Source organism: Oncorhynchus mykiss, chromosome 17 (assembly GCF_013265735.2).
Source record: "Oncorhynchus mykiss isolate Arlee chromosome 17, USDA_OmykA_1.1, whole genome shotgun sequence".
Classification (NCBI taxonomy): domain Eukaryota; kingdom Metazoa; phylum Chordata; class Actinopteri; order Salmoniformes; family Salmonidae; genus Oncorhynchus; species Oncorhynchus mykiss.
The window spans coordinates 21,923,879-21,939,768 of record NC_048581.1 but is presented as its reverse complement, the minus strand read 5'-3'; the positions used below and the strand labels follow the sequence as shown (position 1 = coordinate 21,939,768).

Here is a 15,890-nt window from a genome sequence, read left to right as displayed (position 1 = left end):
ATTACAGGCCTCTCTCATCTTTTTAAGTGGGAGAACTTGCACAATTGGTGGCTGACTAAATACTTTTTTGCCCCACTGCTTATCACTCCAGTGTAAATTGCTAAATTGTCATTACTTTGCCACTATTGGCCTATTTATTGCCGTACCTCCTTACTTCATTTGCACACATTGTATACATATTTTTCTATTGTGTTATTGACTGTACGTTTGTTTATCCCATGTGTATCTGTGTGGTTGTATTTGTCGCACTGCTTTGCTTTATCTTGGCCAGGTCGCAGTTGTTAATGAGAACTTGTTCTCAACTGGCCTAACTGGTTAATTAAATAAAGGCGAAATAAAAAAAATAAGAACAAGTCAATTTTTCTAAACCAAGTATTGTTGGTGAAATCATCTAACTACATACTATGAGAACTCAGACCTTAAATGAATCCATTTAAGTTCCAATGATGAAGCCAGCAAGGCACTAGCAGGGAAGCTTAGCTAGCATAATGTGTCATATGGAACTCATTCACAAACATTGACACAAATTAGCACATTTGCCTGCTGTAGTCGACTGCCTGTTTGGCCAAAGACTCATGATACGGGATGAAATTGTATATGCATTCTTTGTGTCATGCAGAGTAGGTGAACGGATGATCTCCGCATGTCTGGTTCCCACCATGAAGCATGGAGGATGAGGTGTGATGGTGTGGGGGTGCTTTGCTGGTGACGCGGTCTGTGACTTATTTAGAATTCAAGGTACAGTGGCTACCACAACATTCTGTAGCTATACGCCATCCCATCTGGTTTGCGCTTAGTGGGACTATCGCTTGTTTTTCAATAGGACAAATGACCCAACACATCTCCAGGCTGTGTAAGGTCTATTTGGCCAAGAAGGAGAGTGATGGAGGGCTGCATCAGATGACCTGGCCTCCACAATCACCCGACCTCAACCCAATTGAGATGCTTTGGCATGAGTTGGACCATAGAGTGAAGGAAAAGCAGCCAACAAGTGCTCAGCACATGTGGGAACTGGTTCAAGACTATTGGAAAAGCATTCCAGATGAAGCTGGTTGAGAGAATGCCAAGAGTGTGCAAAGCTGTCATCAAGGCGAAGTGAGGCTACTTTGAAAAATCTAAAATATACTTTTGCACAACACACTTCTACCGGACGACTGAGGTTGCACCTGCAAAAGCCCCTGGCAGGATCTTAGTTAGCATGAAATGAAGGTGCACTTGATTAAGCTCACCCAGTGCACCGGGTAGATAGAGTTCACTCTTTAAAACCATTGGATTTGTCCATGAATGCGCAAACCCTCCAGTACACCAGCTGAATGAAATCAAGCGCACCTAACCCCAATTGGGAAATTGGACCAATGGAAATTATGTTCAGTGGCTTGCAGATGTACCTAATTAACCAGCCAGATTAGAAGGGGCTAGGATTCCTTTGTAAGGCGCAGCAAAAAAAGACAATCAGATACAATATCAGGGATCTCCTGGTAAGGCTTCTGGCTACCATTAGTTCTGAATACTGAGGATTTGATGAGAAAAATGGCTGTGAGTTTTGAAATGTCTTTGAGGTAAGTTGTATGGCTCTAGTTTGATTCCCTTGTCTTCCATGTTTTAAAGGTATTTAACTGACTAGGATGTTTTTATTTTTATTTAGAATTTCTTGGATTTGTTGCCTGCTAATTGGAGGGATAACCTGTTATCCTCCACCTAAAGGTGTGTTTTGTTCTGCACATTTAATTCAGTAAAAGTAACACCTGTATAAATAGCAGAACTTCAAATGCTGGCATTTTACGATATGTAACTTTCTTTTCTTTCGTAGGTAATTATAGATATATTCCCCAAAATCAATTAAAAGGAACTGGCCACAATGCAGGTGAAGCTACCGGCTCCCGTTCCTCGGCAGGTGAAGCTACCGGCTCCCGTGCCTCGGCAGGTGAAGCAGCCACCCATAATGCCTCTGCAAGCGTCACGACTGGCCCAAATACCTTAGGTGGAGCAACCGGATCCCGTGCCTCAGAAGCAGCCACCCACAATGCCTCTGCAAACATCACGACTGGCCCAAATACCTTAGGTGAAGCAGCTGGCCACAGTGCCTCGGCAGCGGAAGCAACTGGCCACAGTGCCGTGCAAGCGGCCACCCAAAATACCTCGGCAGGTGTGGCTACTGGCCAAAATACCTTTGAAGCAACTGGCCACAACGCTTCATCAAGCGTCACGACTGGCCCAAATACCTTAGGTGGAGCAACCGGATCCCGTGCCTCAGAAGCAGCCACCCACAATGCTTCATCAAGCGCCACGACTGACCCAAATGCCTTAGGTGAAGCAACTGGCCACAATGCTTCATCAAGCGTCACGACTGGCCCAAATACCTTAGGTGGAGCAACCGGATCCCGTGCCTCAGAAGCAGCCACCCACAATGCTTCATCAAGCGCCACGACTGACCCAAATGCCTTAGGTGAAGCAACTGGCCACAATGCTTCATCAAGCGTCACGACTGGCCCAAATACCTTAGGTGGAGCAACCGGATCCTGTGCCTCAGAAGCAGCCACCCACAATGCTTCATCAAGCGCCACGACTGACCCAAATGCCTTAGGTGAAGCAACTGGCCACAATGCTTCATCAAGCGTCACGACTGACCCAAATGCCTTAGGTGAAGCAACTGGCCACAATGCTTCATCAAGCGCCACGACTAGCCCAAATGCCTTAAGTGAAGAAGCTGGCCACATAGCCTCGGCAGTGGAACCAACTGGCCACAGTGCCGTGCAAGCGGCCACCCACAATGCCTCTGCAAGCGTCACGACTGGCCCAAATACCTTAGCTGAAGCAACCGGCCACGGTACCTCATCAGGTGCGGAATTTGGCTCAAATGCCTCGGCAGAAGCGACAGGCGCCCTTGCCTCGGCAGAAGCGACAGGCGCCCTTGCCTCGGCAGAAGCGACAGGCGCCCTTGCCTCGGCAGAAGCGACAGGCGCCCTTGCCTCGGCAGAAGCGACAGGCGCCCTTGCCTCGGCAGAAGCGACAGGCCTTGAACAGGAGGGCCAACTCCTCAAGCAACATGGATTTTGGGTCTGATGGTGACAATGAAAGCACTCAATGTGTCAGCTCCAGCAGTGTTCAAGGCAGCATCGTTGAACAGTCAGTTATTATCGCAATATATGTTACAAATGTGTGTATGAGAATGGAACAACTGTCTACTCCACAACCTGCCACACCACTGGGGAGGTTATACCATTTTGATAGCGGAGATACTCTCAAGGACTGTAGTGACGTTGGCATCTCTGAACCAACCATATCCCCACCTGCTAAAAACTCACAACCTGCTAAAGGAGCCCTGCCACAAGGGAACGTCTACTGGGATGTAATGTATAACTTTTACACTCACCTGCACTTTGCGTTCTGATTTTGAAATAATTTGTACTAATCATCTATCAACAGAATTGCAATGGTAGATTCATCCTTTAGATGCCAATTCCAAGCTGTTGCTGACACTTTAAGCTTCCACTGTATGCTTTTGTGTTGGCCAGGGAGTTGCTGCTGCTCATGCTACCCTGCATTACTTGTAAAACAATAAAATATTGTACCTTTAAGTGCCTCCTTGTGTTTTGAAATACTGTGTGTTTAATGTCTACCTTTGGCTTGCTGGTTGAGAACAGTGTTGGTTGCCAGTGCAATTTGTAGTAAAAGGGAATGTGGTTCACCGTTCCTATTCTTTTGGATTTGAAATATATAATGACTTTTTATCTTTGCTGCTGGTTGACAAATCCCTAGATTGGCTCTACGTTAAAGCCACTGACATCAATATTTCGTTCGGGATACTGAAGTTTACATTTCAACACAAAATAAATACATCAAATCCTGTTTTACAAAACCTGAGAAAGCTTGTACCCTGGAGATGGGCTACTGTGGCATGTAAACCTCAATTCTGTTTTTGTGGTATGCGCAGGCTCCGTTTCACATCTCATGGTTGTCTGACTCTGTCAAACTCATTTAAAGTGGGCTACTTGCTCAGTTTGATCCACCATAACGGCTACTTTCACCCCTAATTTAGACAAGTTTCTGCTTACTTAAGGTAGGTCATTTGTGAACTATAGTTTAATACATGCAGCTTCTCTTCTGTCATAACTTGTTGCCACAGAAGACTAAAGTAGTGCTCACAAATGTCTTACGTTGATAGAATGAATGCATTAGTAATCTTAACAGGTAAAATGATTTAAGGACCAGGTAGCATGCTAGAACACAGTGGAAACATTGGTCCTGTGCCAAATGTCATTTTGACACATTTTAAGGAAATGGAAAGCTGAGAATGGTAACTTCAGTTAGTCTTGCGTGTGTATTGAATGTGATTGAAATGCTGTCTGCTTGCAAAAGTGTCAGATTACACGTGCATTACACGAGAGGCTGATAGAAATATTTATCCACTCCTGTTCCCAAGACAATTTAAAGATGCATTTTTATCATTTCACTGCAACTGAAGTTAATATAAACAAAAAAACGTCCTCTCACCGTCAACTGTTTATTTCCAGCAAACTTAACGTGTAAATATTTGTATGAACATAAGAATCTACAACTGAGAAACTGAACAAGTTCCACAGACATGACTAACAGAAATAGAATTGTGTCCCTGAACAAAGGGGGAGTCAAAAGTAACAGTATCTGGTATGGCCACCTGCTGCATTAAGTACTGCTGTGCATCTCATGGACTGCACCAGATTTGCCAGTTCTTGCTGTGAGATGTTACCCCACTCTTTCACCAAGGCGCCTGCCAGTTCCTGGACATTTCTCGGGGGAATTACCGTAGTCCTCACCCTCCCATCCAACAGGTCCCAGACGTGCTCAATGGGATTGAGATCTGGGCTCTTCGCCTGCCATGACAGAACACTGACATTCCTGTCTTGCAGGAAATCACGCACAGAACGAGCAGTATGACTGGTGGCATTACGCTGGAGGGTCATGTCAGGATGCGCCTGCAGGAAGGTTACCACATAAGGGAGGAGGATGTCTTCCCTGTAACACACAGCGTTGAGATTGCCTGCAGTGACCAGCTCAGTCCGATGATGCTGTGACACACCGCCCCAGATCATGACGGACGCTCCACCTCCAAATCGATCCCCCTCCAGAGTACAGGCCTCGGTGTAACACTCATTCCTTCAACGATAAATGTGAATCTGACCATCACCCACGGTGAGACACAACCGTGACTCGTCAGTGAAGAGCACTTTTTGCCAGTCCTGTCTGGTCCAGCGACCCTGGGATTGTGCCCATAGGCAGCGTTGTTGCCGGTGATGTCTGGTGAGGACCTGTCTTACAACAGGCCTACAAGTCCTCAGTCCAGCCTCTCTCAGCCTATTGCGGGCAGTCTGATCACTGATGGAGGGATTGTGCGTTCCTGGTGTTTATTTAAAAAAATATATATTTCACCTTTATTTAACCAGGTAAGCTAGTTGAGAACAAGTTGTCATTTACAACTGCGACCTGGCCAAGATAAATCAAAGCAGTGCGACACAAACAACACAGAGTTACACATGGAACAAACAAGCGTACAGTCACTAACACAATAAAAAAGAGTCTATGTACAGTGTGTGCAAATGGCATGGAGAGGTAAGGCAATAAATAGGCCATAGTAGCGAAGTAATTACCGTTCAGAAAATTAACACTGGAGTGATAGATGAGCAGATGATGATGTGAAAGTAGAAATACTGGTGTGCAAAAGAGCAGAAAATAAAATAAAAACAATATGGGTATGCGGTAGGTAGATTGGGTGGGCTATTTACATATGGGCTATGTACACCTGCAGCGATCGGTTAGCTGCTCAGATAGCTGATGTTTAAAGTTAGTGAGGGAAATATAAGTCTCCATCTTCAGTGATTTTTGCAATTCGTTCCAGTCATTGGCAGCAGAGAACTGGAAGGAAAGGTGGCCAAATGAGGTGTTGGCTTTGGGGATGATCAGTGAGATATACCTGCTGGAACGTGTGCTACAGGTGGGTGTTGTTATCGTGACCATTGAGCTGAGATAAGGCGGAGCATATACTTCTAGATGGCCTGGAGCTAGAGGGTCTGGCGACGAATGTGTAGTGGGGGCCAGCCGACTGGAGCATACAGGTCGCAGTGGTGGGTGGTATAAGGGGCTTTAGTGACAAAACGGATGGCACAGTGATAGACTGCATCCAGTTTGCTGAGTAGAGTATTGGAAGCTATTTTGTAAATTACATCGCCAAAGTCGAGGATCGGTAGGATAGTCAGTTTTACGAGGGTATGTTTGGCAGCGTGAGTGAAGGAGGCTTTGTTGCGAAATGGGAAGCCGATTCTAGATTTAATGTTGGATTGGAGATCCAACATTCTGGAAGGAGAGTTCTGGAAGGAGAGTTTACAGCCTAGCCAGACACCTAGGTATTTGTAGTTGTCCACATATTCTAAGTCAGAACCGTCCAGAGTAGTGATGCTAGTCGGGTGGGTGCGGGCAACGATCGGTTGAAAAGCATTAATTTGGTTTTACTAGCATTTAAGAGCAGTTGGAGGCCACGGAAGGAGTGTTGTATGGCATTGAAGCTCGTTTGGAGGTTAGTTAACACAGTTTCCAAAGAAGGGTGAGATGTATACAGAATGGTGTTGTCTGCGTAGAGGTGGATCAGGGAATCACCCGCAGCAAGAGCGACCTCGTTGATATATACAGAGAAAAGAGTCGGCCCGAGAATTCAACCCTGTGGTACCCCCATAGAGACTGCCAGAGGTCCGGACAACAGGCCCTCCAATTTGACACACTGAACTTTGTCTGAGAAATAGTTGGTGAACCAGGCGAGGCAGTCATTTGAGAAACCAAGGCTGTTGAGTCTGCCGATAAGGATACGGTGATTGACGGTGATTGACAGAGTCGAAAGCCTTGGCCAGGTCGATGAAGACGGCTGCACAGTACTGTCTTTTATCGATGGCGGTAATGATATCGTTTAGTACCTTGAGCGTGGCTGAGGTGCACCTGTGACCAGCTCGGAAACCGGATTGCACAGCGGAGAAGGTAGGGTGGGATTCAAAATGATCAGTGATCTCTTTATTAACTTGGCTTTCGAAGTCTTTAGAAAGGCAGGGCTGGATGGATATAGATCTATAACAGTTTGGGTCTAGAGTGTCATCCCCTTTGAAGAGCGGGATGACCGCGGCAGCTTTCCAGTCTTTAGGGATCTCGGACGACACGAAAGAGAGGTTGAACAGACTGGTAATAGGGGTTGCAACAAGGGTGGCAGATAATTTTAAAGGGTCCAGATTGTCTAGGCCAGCTGATTTGTACGGGTCCAGGTTTTGCAGCGCTTTCAGAACATCTGCTATCTGGATTTGGGTGAAGGAAAAGCTGGGGAGGCTTGGGCAAGTAGCTGTGGCAAGTAGCTGTGTAACTCTGCAGTTGTTGCCATCCTGTACCTATCCCGCAGGTGTGATCTTCAGATGTGCCGATCCTGTGCAGGTGTTGTTACACGTGGTCGGTCACTGTAAAGACGATCAGTTGTCTGTCCTGTCTCCCTGTGGTGCGGTCTTAGGCGTCTCACAGTAGGGACATGGCAATTTATCACCCTGGCCCCATCTGCAGTCCTCATGCCTCCTTGCAGCATGCCTAAGGCACGTTCACCCAGATGACCAGGGACCCTGGGCATGGTGTTTTTCAGAGTCAGTAGAAAGGCCTCTTTTAGTGTCCTAAGTTTTCATAATTGTGACCTTATTTGCCTACCGTCTGTAAGCTGTTAGTGTATTAACGACCGTTCAACAGGTGCATGTTCATTAATTGTTTATGGTTCTGTCACGACTTCCGCCGAAGTTGGCTCCCCTGCCTGTTCGGGCGGTGCTCGGTGGTCGTTGTCACCGTCCTACTAGCCGCTACCAATCCCTTTTTCGTTTGTCTGTTGGTTTTGTCTTAGTTTCACCTGTGTGTATTTTAGTTTAATTAGCTTCCCTATATGTAGTAGTTTGTCCCGCCCTTGTTTTGTGCGGGATTGTTTTTCGTTACTCTGTTGGATGTGGTTTTCATGTGTGTATTCTCCGGACTGTTTGGGCTGGTCTGTTCTATGCGCCCTGTATGTTGGCGTGACCGTTTTTTGTTTGGATTTTTACAAATTATCTTTGAAAGACAGGGTCCTGAAAAAGGGACGTTTATTTTTTTGCTGAGTTTATTACATGTGAGGTTATAGTCCTGCCGTCAGTGTCCATATTTCAGTTACTATTCCATTTAACCCATACACTTAAATGAGGAATATTCTGTTTATTCATGGATAAAGGGATACTCATGAGCGGGATATTAAAAGTGCATGTAAAGAGCTCATCCCGAGTACAGACCTTATGTGGGATATGAGCTACAATCCAGACTGCTGTGCTCATGTTAACATGGTCAATGTCCAGTGGGGAAATGTCAGACCTTATTCATACAGTATGTTCATACTTTAGATGTAGTAATATGTAGGCATCAAATTGTATTAGTCAATTGCACCGAATGCAACAGGTCCTTACAGTGAAATGCTTACTTACAAGCCCCTAACAAGTATTTAAAGAGCAGCAGTAAAATAAAAATAGCGAGACTATATACAGGGGGGTACAGAGCCAATGTGCAGGTGCACCGTTTAGTTGAGGTAATATGTAGGTGGAGTTATTAAAGTGACTATGCATAGATGATAACCACAGAGAGTAGCAGCGGTGTAAAGGGGGGATGCAAATAGTCTGATTAGCCATTTAACTAGATGCTCAGGAGTCTTATGGCTTGGGGGTAGAAGCTGTTTAGAAGCCTCTTGGACCTAGACTTGGTTCTCCGGTACCGCTTGCCGTGCGGTAGCAGAGAAAACAGTCTATGACTATGGTGTCTGGAGTCTTTGACAATTTTTAGGGCCTTCCTCTGACACGGCCTAGGACAGAGGTCCTGGCATGGCAGGAAGCTTGGCTCCAGTGATGTACTAGGCCGTTCGCGCTACCCTCTGTAGTGCCTTGCGGTCGGAGGCTGAGCAGTTACCATACCGGGCAGAGATGCAACCAGCCAGGATACTCTCGATGGTGCAGCTGTAGAACCTTTAGAGAATATGAAGACCCATGCCAAATCTATTCAGTCTCCTGAGGGGGAATAGGTTTTGTCGTGCCCGCTTCACAACTGTCTTGGTGTGCTTGAACCATGTTGGTGATGTGTTGTTGGTGATGTGGACACCAAGGAACTTGAAGCTCTCAACCTGCTCCACTACAGCCCCGTCGATGAGAATGGGGGAATGCTCGGTCCTCTCTTTCCTGTAGTCCACCATCAACTCCTTTGTCTTGATCACGTTGAGGGAATGGTTGTTGTCCTTGCACCACACGGCCAGGTCTCTGACCTCCTCCCTATAGGCTGTCTCGTTGTTGTCGGTGGTCAGGCCTACCACTGTTGTGTCGTCGACAAACTGAATGATGGTGTTGGAGTCGTGCCTGGCCGTGAGTGAACAGGGAGTACAGAAGGGGACTGAGCACGCACCCCTGAGGGGCCCCTGTGTTGAGGATCAGTGTGGCGGATGTGTTATTTCCTACCCTTACCACCTGGGGGTGGTCCGTCAGGAAGTCCAGGATCCAGTTGCAGAGGGAGGTGTTTAGGCCCAGGGTCCTTAGCTTATTGATGAGCTTTGAGGGCACTATGATGTTGAATGCTGAGCTCTAGTCAAAGAATAGCAAAGAATATTAGTGTAGAGTGCAATAAAATTGCATCATCTGTTGATCTGTTAGTGCGGTATGCAAATTGGAGTGGGTCTAGGGTTTCTGGGATAATGGTGTTGATGTGAGCCTTTCAAAGCACTTCATAGCTACAGACGTGAGTGCTACGGGTCGGTAGTCATTTAGGCAGGTTACCTTAGTCCCTGTGCTCAAGAACACTATGGTGGTCTGCTTAAAACATGTTGGTATTACAGACTCGGACTGGGAGAGTTTGAAAATGTCAGTGAAGACACTTGCCAGTTGGTCAGCACCTGCTCGCAGTACACGTCCTGGTAATCCGTCAAGCCCTGCGGTCTTGTGAATGTTGACCTCTTTAAAGGTCTTACTCACATTGGCTGCGGAGAGCGTGATCACACAGTCTTCCTGATCAGCTTTTGCTCTCATGCATGTTTCAGTGTTATTTGCCTCGAAGCGAGCATAGAAGTAGTTTAGCTCGTCTGGTACGCTCGTGTCACTGGGCAGCTCTCTGCTGTGCTTCCCTTTGTAGTCTGTAAAGGGTCGCAAGCCCTGCCACATCCAACGAGTGACAGAGCCGGTGTAGTACGATCAATCTTAGTCCTGTATTGACGCTTTGCATGTTTGATGGTTCGTCAGAGGGCATAGTGGGATTTCTTATAAGCTTCCGGGTTAGCGTCCCGCTCCTTGAAAGCGGCACCTCTAGCCTTTAGCTCAGTGCAAATGTTGTCTGTAATCCATGGCTACTGGTTGGGGTATGTACGTACAGTCACTGTGGGGACGACGTCATTGATGCACTTATTGATGAAGCAAATGACTGATGTGGTGTACTCCTCAATGTCATCGGAGGAATCCCGGAATATATTCCAGTCTGTGCTAGCAAAACAGTCCTGTAGCTTAGCAGCTGCTTCATCTGACCACTTTTTTTATTGATCAAGTCACTGGTGTTTCCTGCTTAAATTACTGCTTGTAAGCAGGAATCAGGAGGATAGAATTATGGTCAGATTTGCCAAATGGAGGGTGAGGGAGAGCTTTGTATGCGTCTCTGTGTGTGGAGTAAAGGTGGTCCAGAGTTTTTTTTCCCCTCTGGTTGCACATTTAACATGCTGATAAAAATTTTGTAAGATGTATTTAAGTTTCCATACATTCAAGTCCCAGGCTACTAGGAGCACCGTCTCCCGGTGAGCGGTTTCCTGTTTGCTTATGGCAGAATACAGTTCATTCAATGCGGTCTTAGTGCCAGCCTCAGTCTGTGGTGGTATGTAGACAGCTACAAAAAATACAGATGAAAACTCTCTAGGTAGATAGTGTGGTCTACAGCTTATCATGAGATATTCTACCTTAGGCTGGCAATAGCTCAAGACTTCCTTAGATATCGTGCACCAGCTGTTATTTACAAAAATACATAGTCCACCGCCCTTCTCTTACCTGATGCCGCTGTTCTATCCTGGAGGATAGCCAGCTGCATGTTGATAATGTCGTCAATCACCACGAGTCTGTGAAGCATAAGATATTACAGTTTTGAATTAGTCTTCCACGTAGGTCATGTATTTTATTTTCCAATGATTTCACGTTTGCTAGCAGAATGGAAGGATGTGGGGATTTATTCGATGGCCTACTAATTCTCAGAAGGCAGTCCCTTTTTCTCCACCTTCTCTTCAAACAAATCACGGGGATCTGGGCCTGTTCCTGGGAAAGCAGTATGTCATTCACGTCGAGATTGTCGGATTCGTAAAAAAAAAAAAAAGGATTCTGCCAGTCCTCGGTGAGTAATTGCAGTTCAGATGCCCAGAAGTTGTTTTCGGTCATAAGAGATGGTAGCGGCAACATTATGTACAAAATAAGTAAAATAATAAGTTCCAAACAACTCAAACGAACAAAAAACACAATTGGTTGGGAATATGTCAATTAACTCAAATATTCTCTACACACAACAGAATGTCTTTGAACATGTACATTTTTCTAAACCAACTAAATCAAATCAAATCAAATCTAATTTATTTATATAGCCCTTCGTACATCAGCTGATATCTCAAAGTGCTGTACAGAAACCCAGCCTAAAACCCCAAACAGCAAGCAATGCAGGTGTAGAAGCACGGTGGCTAGGAAAAACTCCCTAGAAAGGCCAAAACCTAGGAAGAAACCTAGAGAGGAACCAGGCTATGTGGGGTGGCCAGTCCTCTACTGTTGCTGAAATCATTCACTAACTGCATATTATGAGAATTCTGACCTTCAATTGATCTATTCATTGGAGGGATAACCTGTTATCCTACAGCTAAAAGTGTTTGTTATACACAAATTAATTAAGTAAAAAAAAAACAGCATTTGAATAGTTCCAATGACTTCAAATTCTGGCATTTTACTATGTTGAACTTTTTGTCTTTGTTTCCAAGGTAAATTATAGATATATTCTCCACACTTCATTAAAAGGAACCTGCTCCTATGTCCCAGCAACAAAAGGAACGTGCTCGCATGCCTCTTCAGCAGAAGCAACCGTCCACAATGCCTCGGCAGAAGCAACCAGCCACAATGCCTCAGCAAGTGTGACGACTGGCGCAAATACCTTAGGTGAAGCAACTGGCTCTCGTGCCTCTGCATTAGAAGCAACCAGCCACAATGACTCGCCAGATGCAACCGTCCAAAAATTCCATCAGAAATCACCTGCTTGACTCGCATTACAAATACCTGGACAGCAAGATTTAAACCAGCCTGGTTAAAACTACACCTTGGCATCACATCTTTGTATTATTAGCCTGTCATGTTCAGTCATATAACCAGACTATACATACAGACAGTTAATGTACTGGCACATGCCTATTTTGATATCTATTTCCCATACTTTTGTCTTTCTCTTTGTCGCTAGCTCTCTCTCGTTTTCTCTCCCTCTCTCTCTCACACTCTCACACAGACAGACAGCAGTGGGTCTGTACCAGTCAGAGGTGAAGGGGTGACATCCTGCTCTTCATCAACAGGGAGAGTGGTGACTATGAAGTGCTCAAGGACCGGCTAGGTCAGGAGCTTTGGTCATTGGGTTTACTTGATAGCTACCTACACAAATAGCTAGCTAGAACAAAGTGTTAATAAGATATTGGTTGAAAAGGTGAGATCAGGCAAACCGCTACTGGACCTGAAAAGAGCGACTCACCAAAACCTCTATTATATTGGCTATTTGATTCAGATCTTAAGATAATGTCCCTAATCCACTATTTGGAACAAGTTATTTTGAATCAACTCTTTAATTGCAGCTTGAATTTAATTTGTAAATTGATTCATTGGAGTCAGATGTGTTGCGCTGCTTTGTGATCTGAGAAAACCCTTACCAAATGCGGGAGATAAGGAAATGCCCATCAACAAAATTCATATATATATATGTATATGTGTGTGTATATATATAGATATGTATTGAACTACTTTTGACATTGGTCTCGTCCAAAAAAAACACTGATTTTAGTTTTAGTTTCGGTTGCAGAACATTTTGCTACGCTGTGCCCTACTGAACATAACTATGATTTATTTGTCTCAGTTCCTGTTTGTGCTGGTAAACAGGCTGAAGTCCAATGAAAAATGTCTGGGCATTTACGACAGCGAGTCAGCCATGAAATGGCTCATGCCCGAGGGAGAGATCTCCACTCACTCATAAGAGGCGATCTCAAGGTCTGAGGTGAAAACAAACCTGAGTTCAAATACTATTGGTTTTCTTTCAAATGCCTTTGAGGGATGATTGAGCCTGCCCGGAGTGACAGATAAACTCTCAATTATGAGCAGCTAAAAAAGTATTTGAAAGAAACAAATTCATTTTGAACCCATGTCTATGGAGCAGTATACGTTTAAGTGGCTTTGATAATATATAGAAAGCAGCAGTGAATTATACTGAGTTGCCTCTATATAATCTATCTACATTGCTTCTCAAATACTTTTTTCTTAATTTTAGGAGGTGAAGCAGGCACTAGTACCCGATCCTAAAACTGAGTTGTAAAACAAACAAATAAATGAATGTAAATAATAATTGTCTGTTTTGGAGTCCGTATTGATTTCTGCCTGAATCTGATGTAGGCTATGTGTGTGCTCTGGTGGGCATGGTGTGTCTTTATGTGAGGACTGCCATCTGCGAGTTGACAACAGCTCAGTGGCTACTCACCACTGAGATTTTGGATCTGATGGTTACAATCACAACTGACTGACCTCAGTAGACTAATAGGGCCTGGAGGGTCTAACAGAGAAATAAGAATTGGAATCTGTCTTCAGAAAAAACAACAGTTGAGGATTCCAAATGCAATCGCAAAGAAACAAGAAATACAATAGAATGTGATGCAGTATAATACAATATATATCTGTGTATTTTCATGCAAATGCTACATTTAAGTGCAGACCTGTATTCAAAAACATGTGTATTTCAGTATCTGAGTTATAATATCTGGGTTATAATACAAATTGTACTATTTGACAGTATTTTCAAATACTTATTTAATACATTGGAGTGTAAAATAGTGTGTGATTTTGAGTTTTTCAAACACTTTCCAAGTGTATTTCCAAATACATAACATTTAACTACTTATATTTTCAAATCAAAGATCAGAATACTTACTTTGAATGTATGTGAAATTAATTGAAATATTTTAAATAGTATTTGAACCCGGTCTGATTTAAGTGACATACATTTGCCTTCCAGTTACAGTAGGCCAGCCTACAGCAGTGGAAGAGGGGAGTTAGTGCAGATTTCTAGACATTAAGGGCCGTACAATAAAGTACAGAATGATTGGAGCACTCGGGGTGAATATAAAAGACCAGAAAAAAGAACAGATTGTCTGCCTGCTGTGCTGAAAGAAACAGGAGAAGAAAAGGAGATTGGAATTTTCAAGGCACAGACATTGAATCAAGTATAATTATCAGAGATGGAATGCAAGCGGAAACATCAGTCGGAATAGGGAAAACACTTTGGCAGATTTAAGGGGGCTGGAGATATATGCATAGCTATCTAAACAGTGTCATTCGTGTTTATGTGTTTGTGGATGTGTACTGCAATCAAAGTTGAGACAACATTGGAAAAATAGCTTCCACAAAGGAGGGTAGACGGTCAGAGGATGAGGAGATGGGTTGTTGTCTTGTGTTTTATTTCATCCATATGAGGGAGACATTTTATGGAGATAGTGGGCACCTTCGAGCTGATCACTATTGTCAAGTCGGTGACAATTGTTGGTCACCGCCTTTCAAAGTGTTTTGCGTTCTGGGGATAAAACATTTCCCACGTGAGTCTGTCGATATGTCGACTGCATGAACTTTACAAAAATCTGCAGAATTTCCAAGTTTCTGCAATTGCTCTTCACCAACTTCATCCTGCAGCCATCACCTGTCATGTGGGGTCTCCATTGTCACCCAATCATTATTGTTTTTGTTTAACCCACGGAAAAAGAACATGACTGAAACAGGAACCAATTTGCTGCAGTTAATGTGTAGCCTACAGTGCATAAATGATGTGATTGAGGCTCTCTCTCATTTATTGTTTGTATAATGTAACAAATTATTTCAGTTTGTGAGTGGGTGTTGGAGACATGTTTTTTTGACATTATAAAGGAAACCTTTTATAAACAATGGCAACACTGCCATGGTGATCTGAGCCTTGCTGTTGGAAAACGACAGTATCCGAATTTCGGTTGTAGCAGATGCACCTCTCCTGACTTAACTTCTTGACTTTGGTCTACAGTCAGTTGCTTTAGCCTTACCACTCAAACGAGCCCTACTATATGTTTGCCTCTGAAAAATTAAAGACTCAGATCATCAAAGCATATGTGTGTGCAGTGTTTGCATAATGTGAGTGTTTAATTGGCGTCTGTCTGAATTCAGAATTTGTCCAAGATGTGGCACTATGTGCAACTGAAACATGTTAACGTATCTACTGTTGCTATGCTGAATGAAACGCACGGTTTAAAAGAAGGCATGTGTAAAATAATGGTGCCTAACTGCTCATTTAGCCTCTAATCTTCAAATGAACCAAGTGAATTTTGTACAAGCAATAATTTAAACCGATCAATTAAGTGCCAAGACAAAATGTGTTTCCTACTTTAGAGCAGGGGTGTCAAACTCATTCCATGGAGGGCCTAGTGTCTGTAGGTTTTTGTTTAAGACCTAGACAACTACCGTAGCTGAGGGGAGTAATTAGTGGCCTTAATTCAGCAATCAAGTACAAGGAAGGAGCAAAAACCCACAGACACTCGGCCCTCCGTGTAATGAGTTTGAAGCATGCTTTAG

General features: G+C 44.1%; 1 protein-coding gene across 1 annotated transcript in view; it reads right to left on the bottom strand.

Moving 5' to 3' along the window:
• LOC118940101 (keratin-associated protein 5-2-like) overlaps positions 1-15,890 on the bottom strand; it is a 53,639-nt gene that overhangs the window by 24,170 nt on the left and 13,579 nt on the right. The window contains exon 2 of the mRNA XM_036948349.1: positions 2,881-3,015. Within this exon, the coding sequence (XP_036804244.1) occupies positions 2,881-3,015 (135 nt within the window). The remainder of the gene's footprint in view (positions 1-2,880; positions 3,016-15,890) is intronic.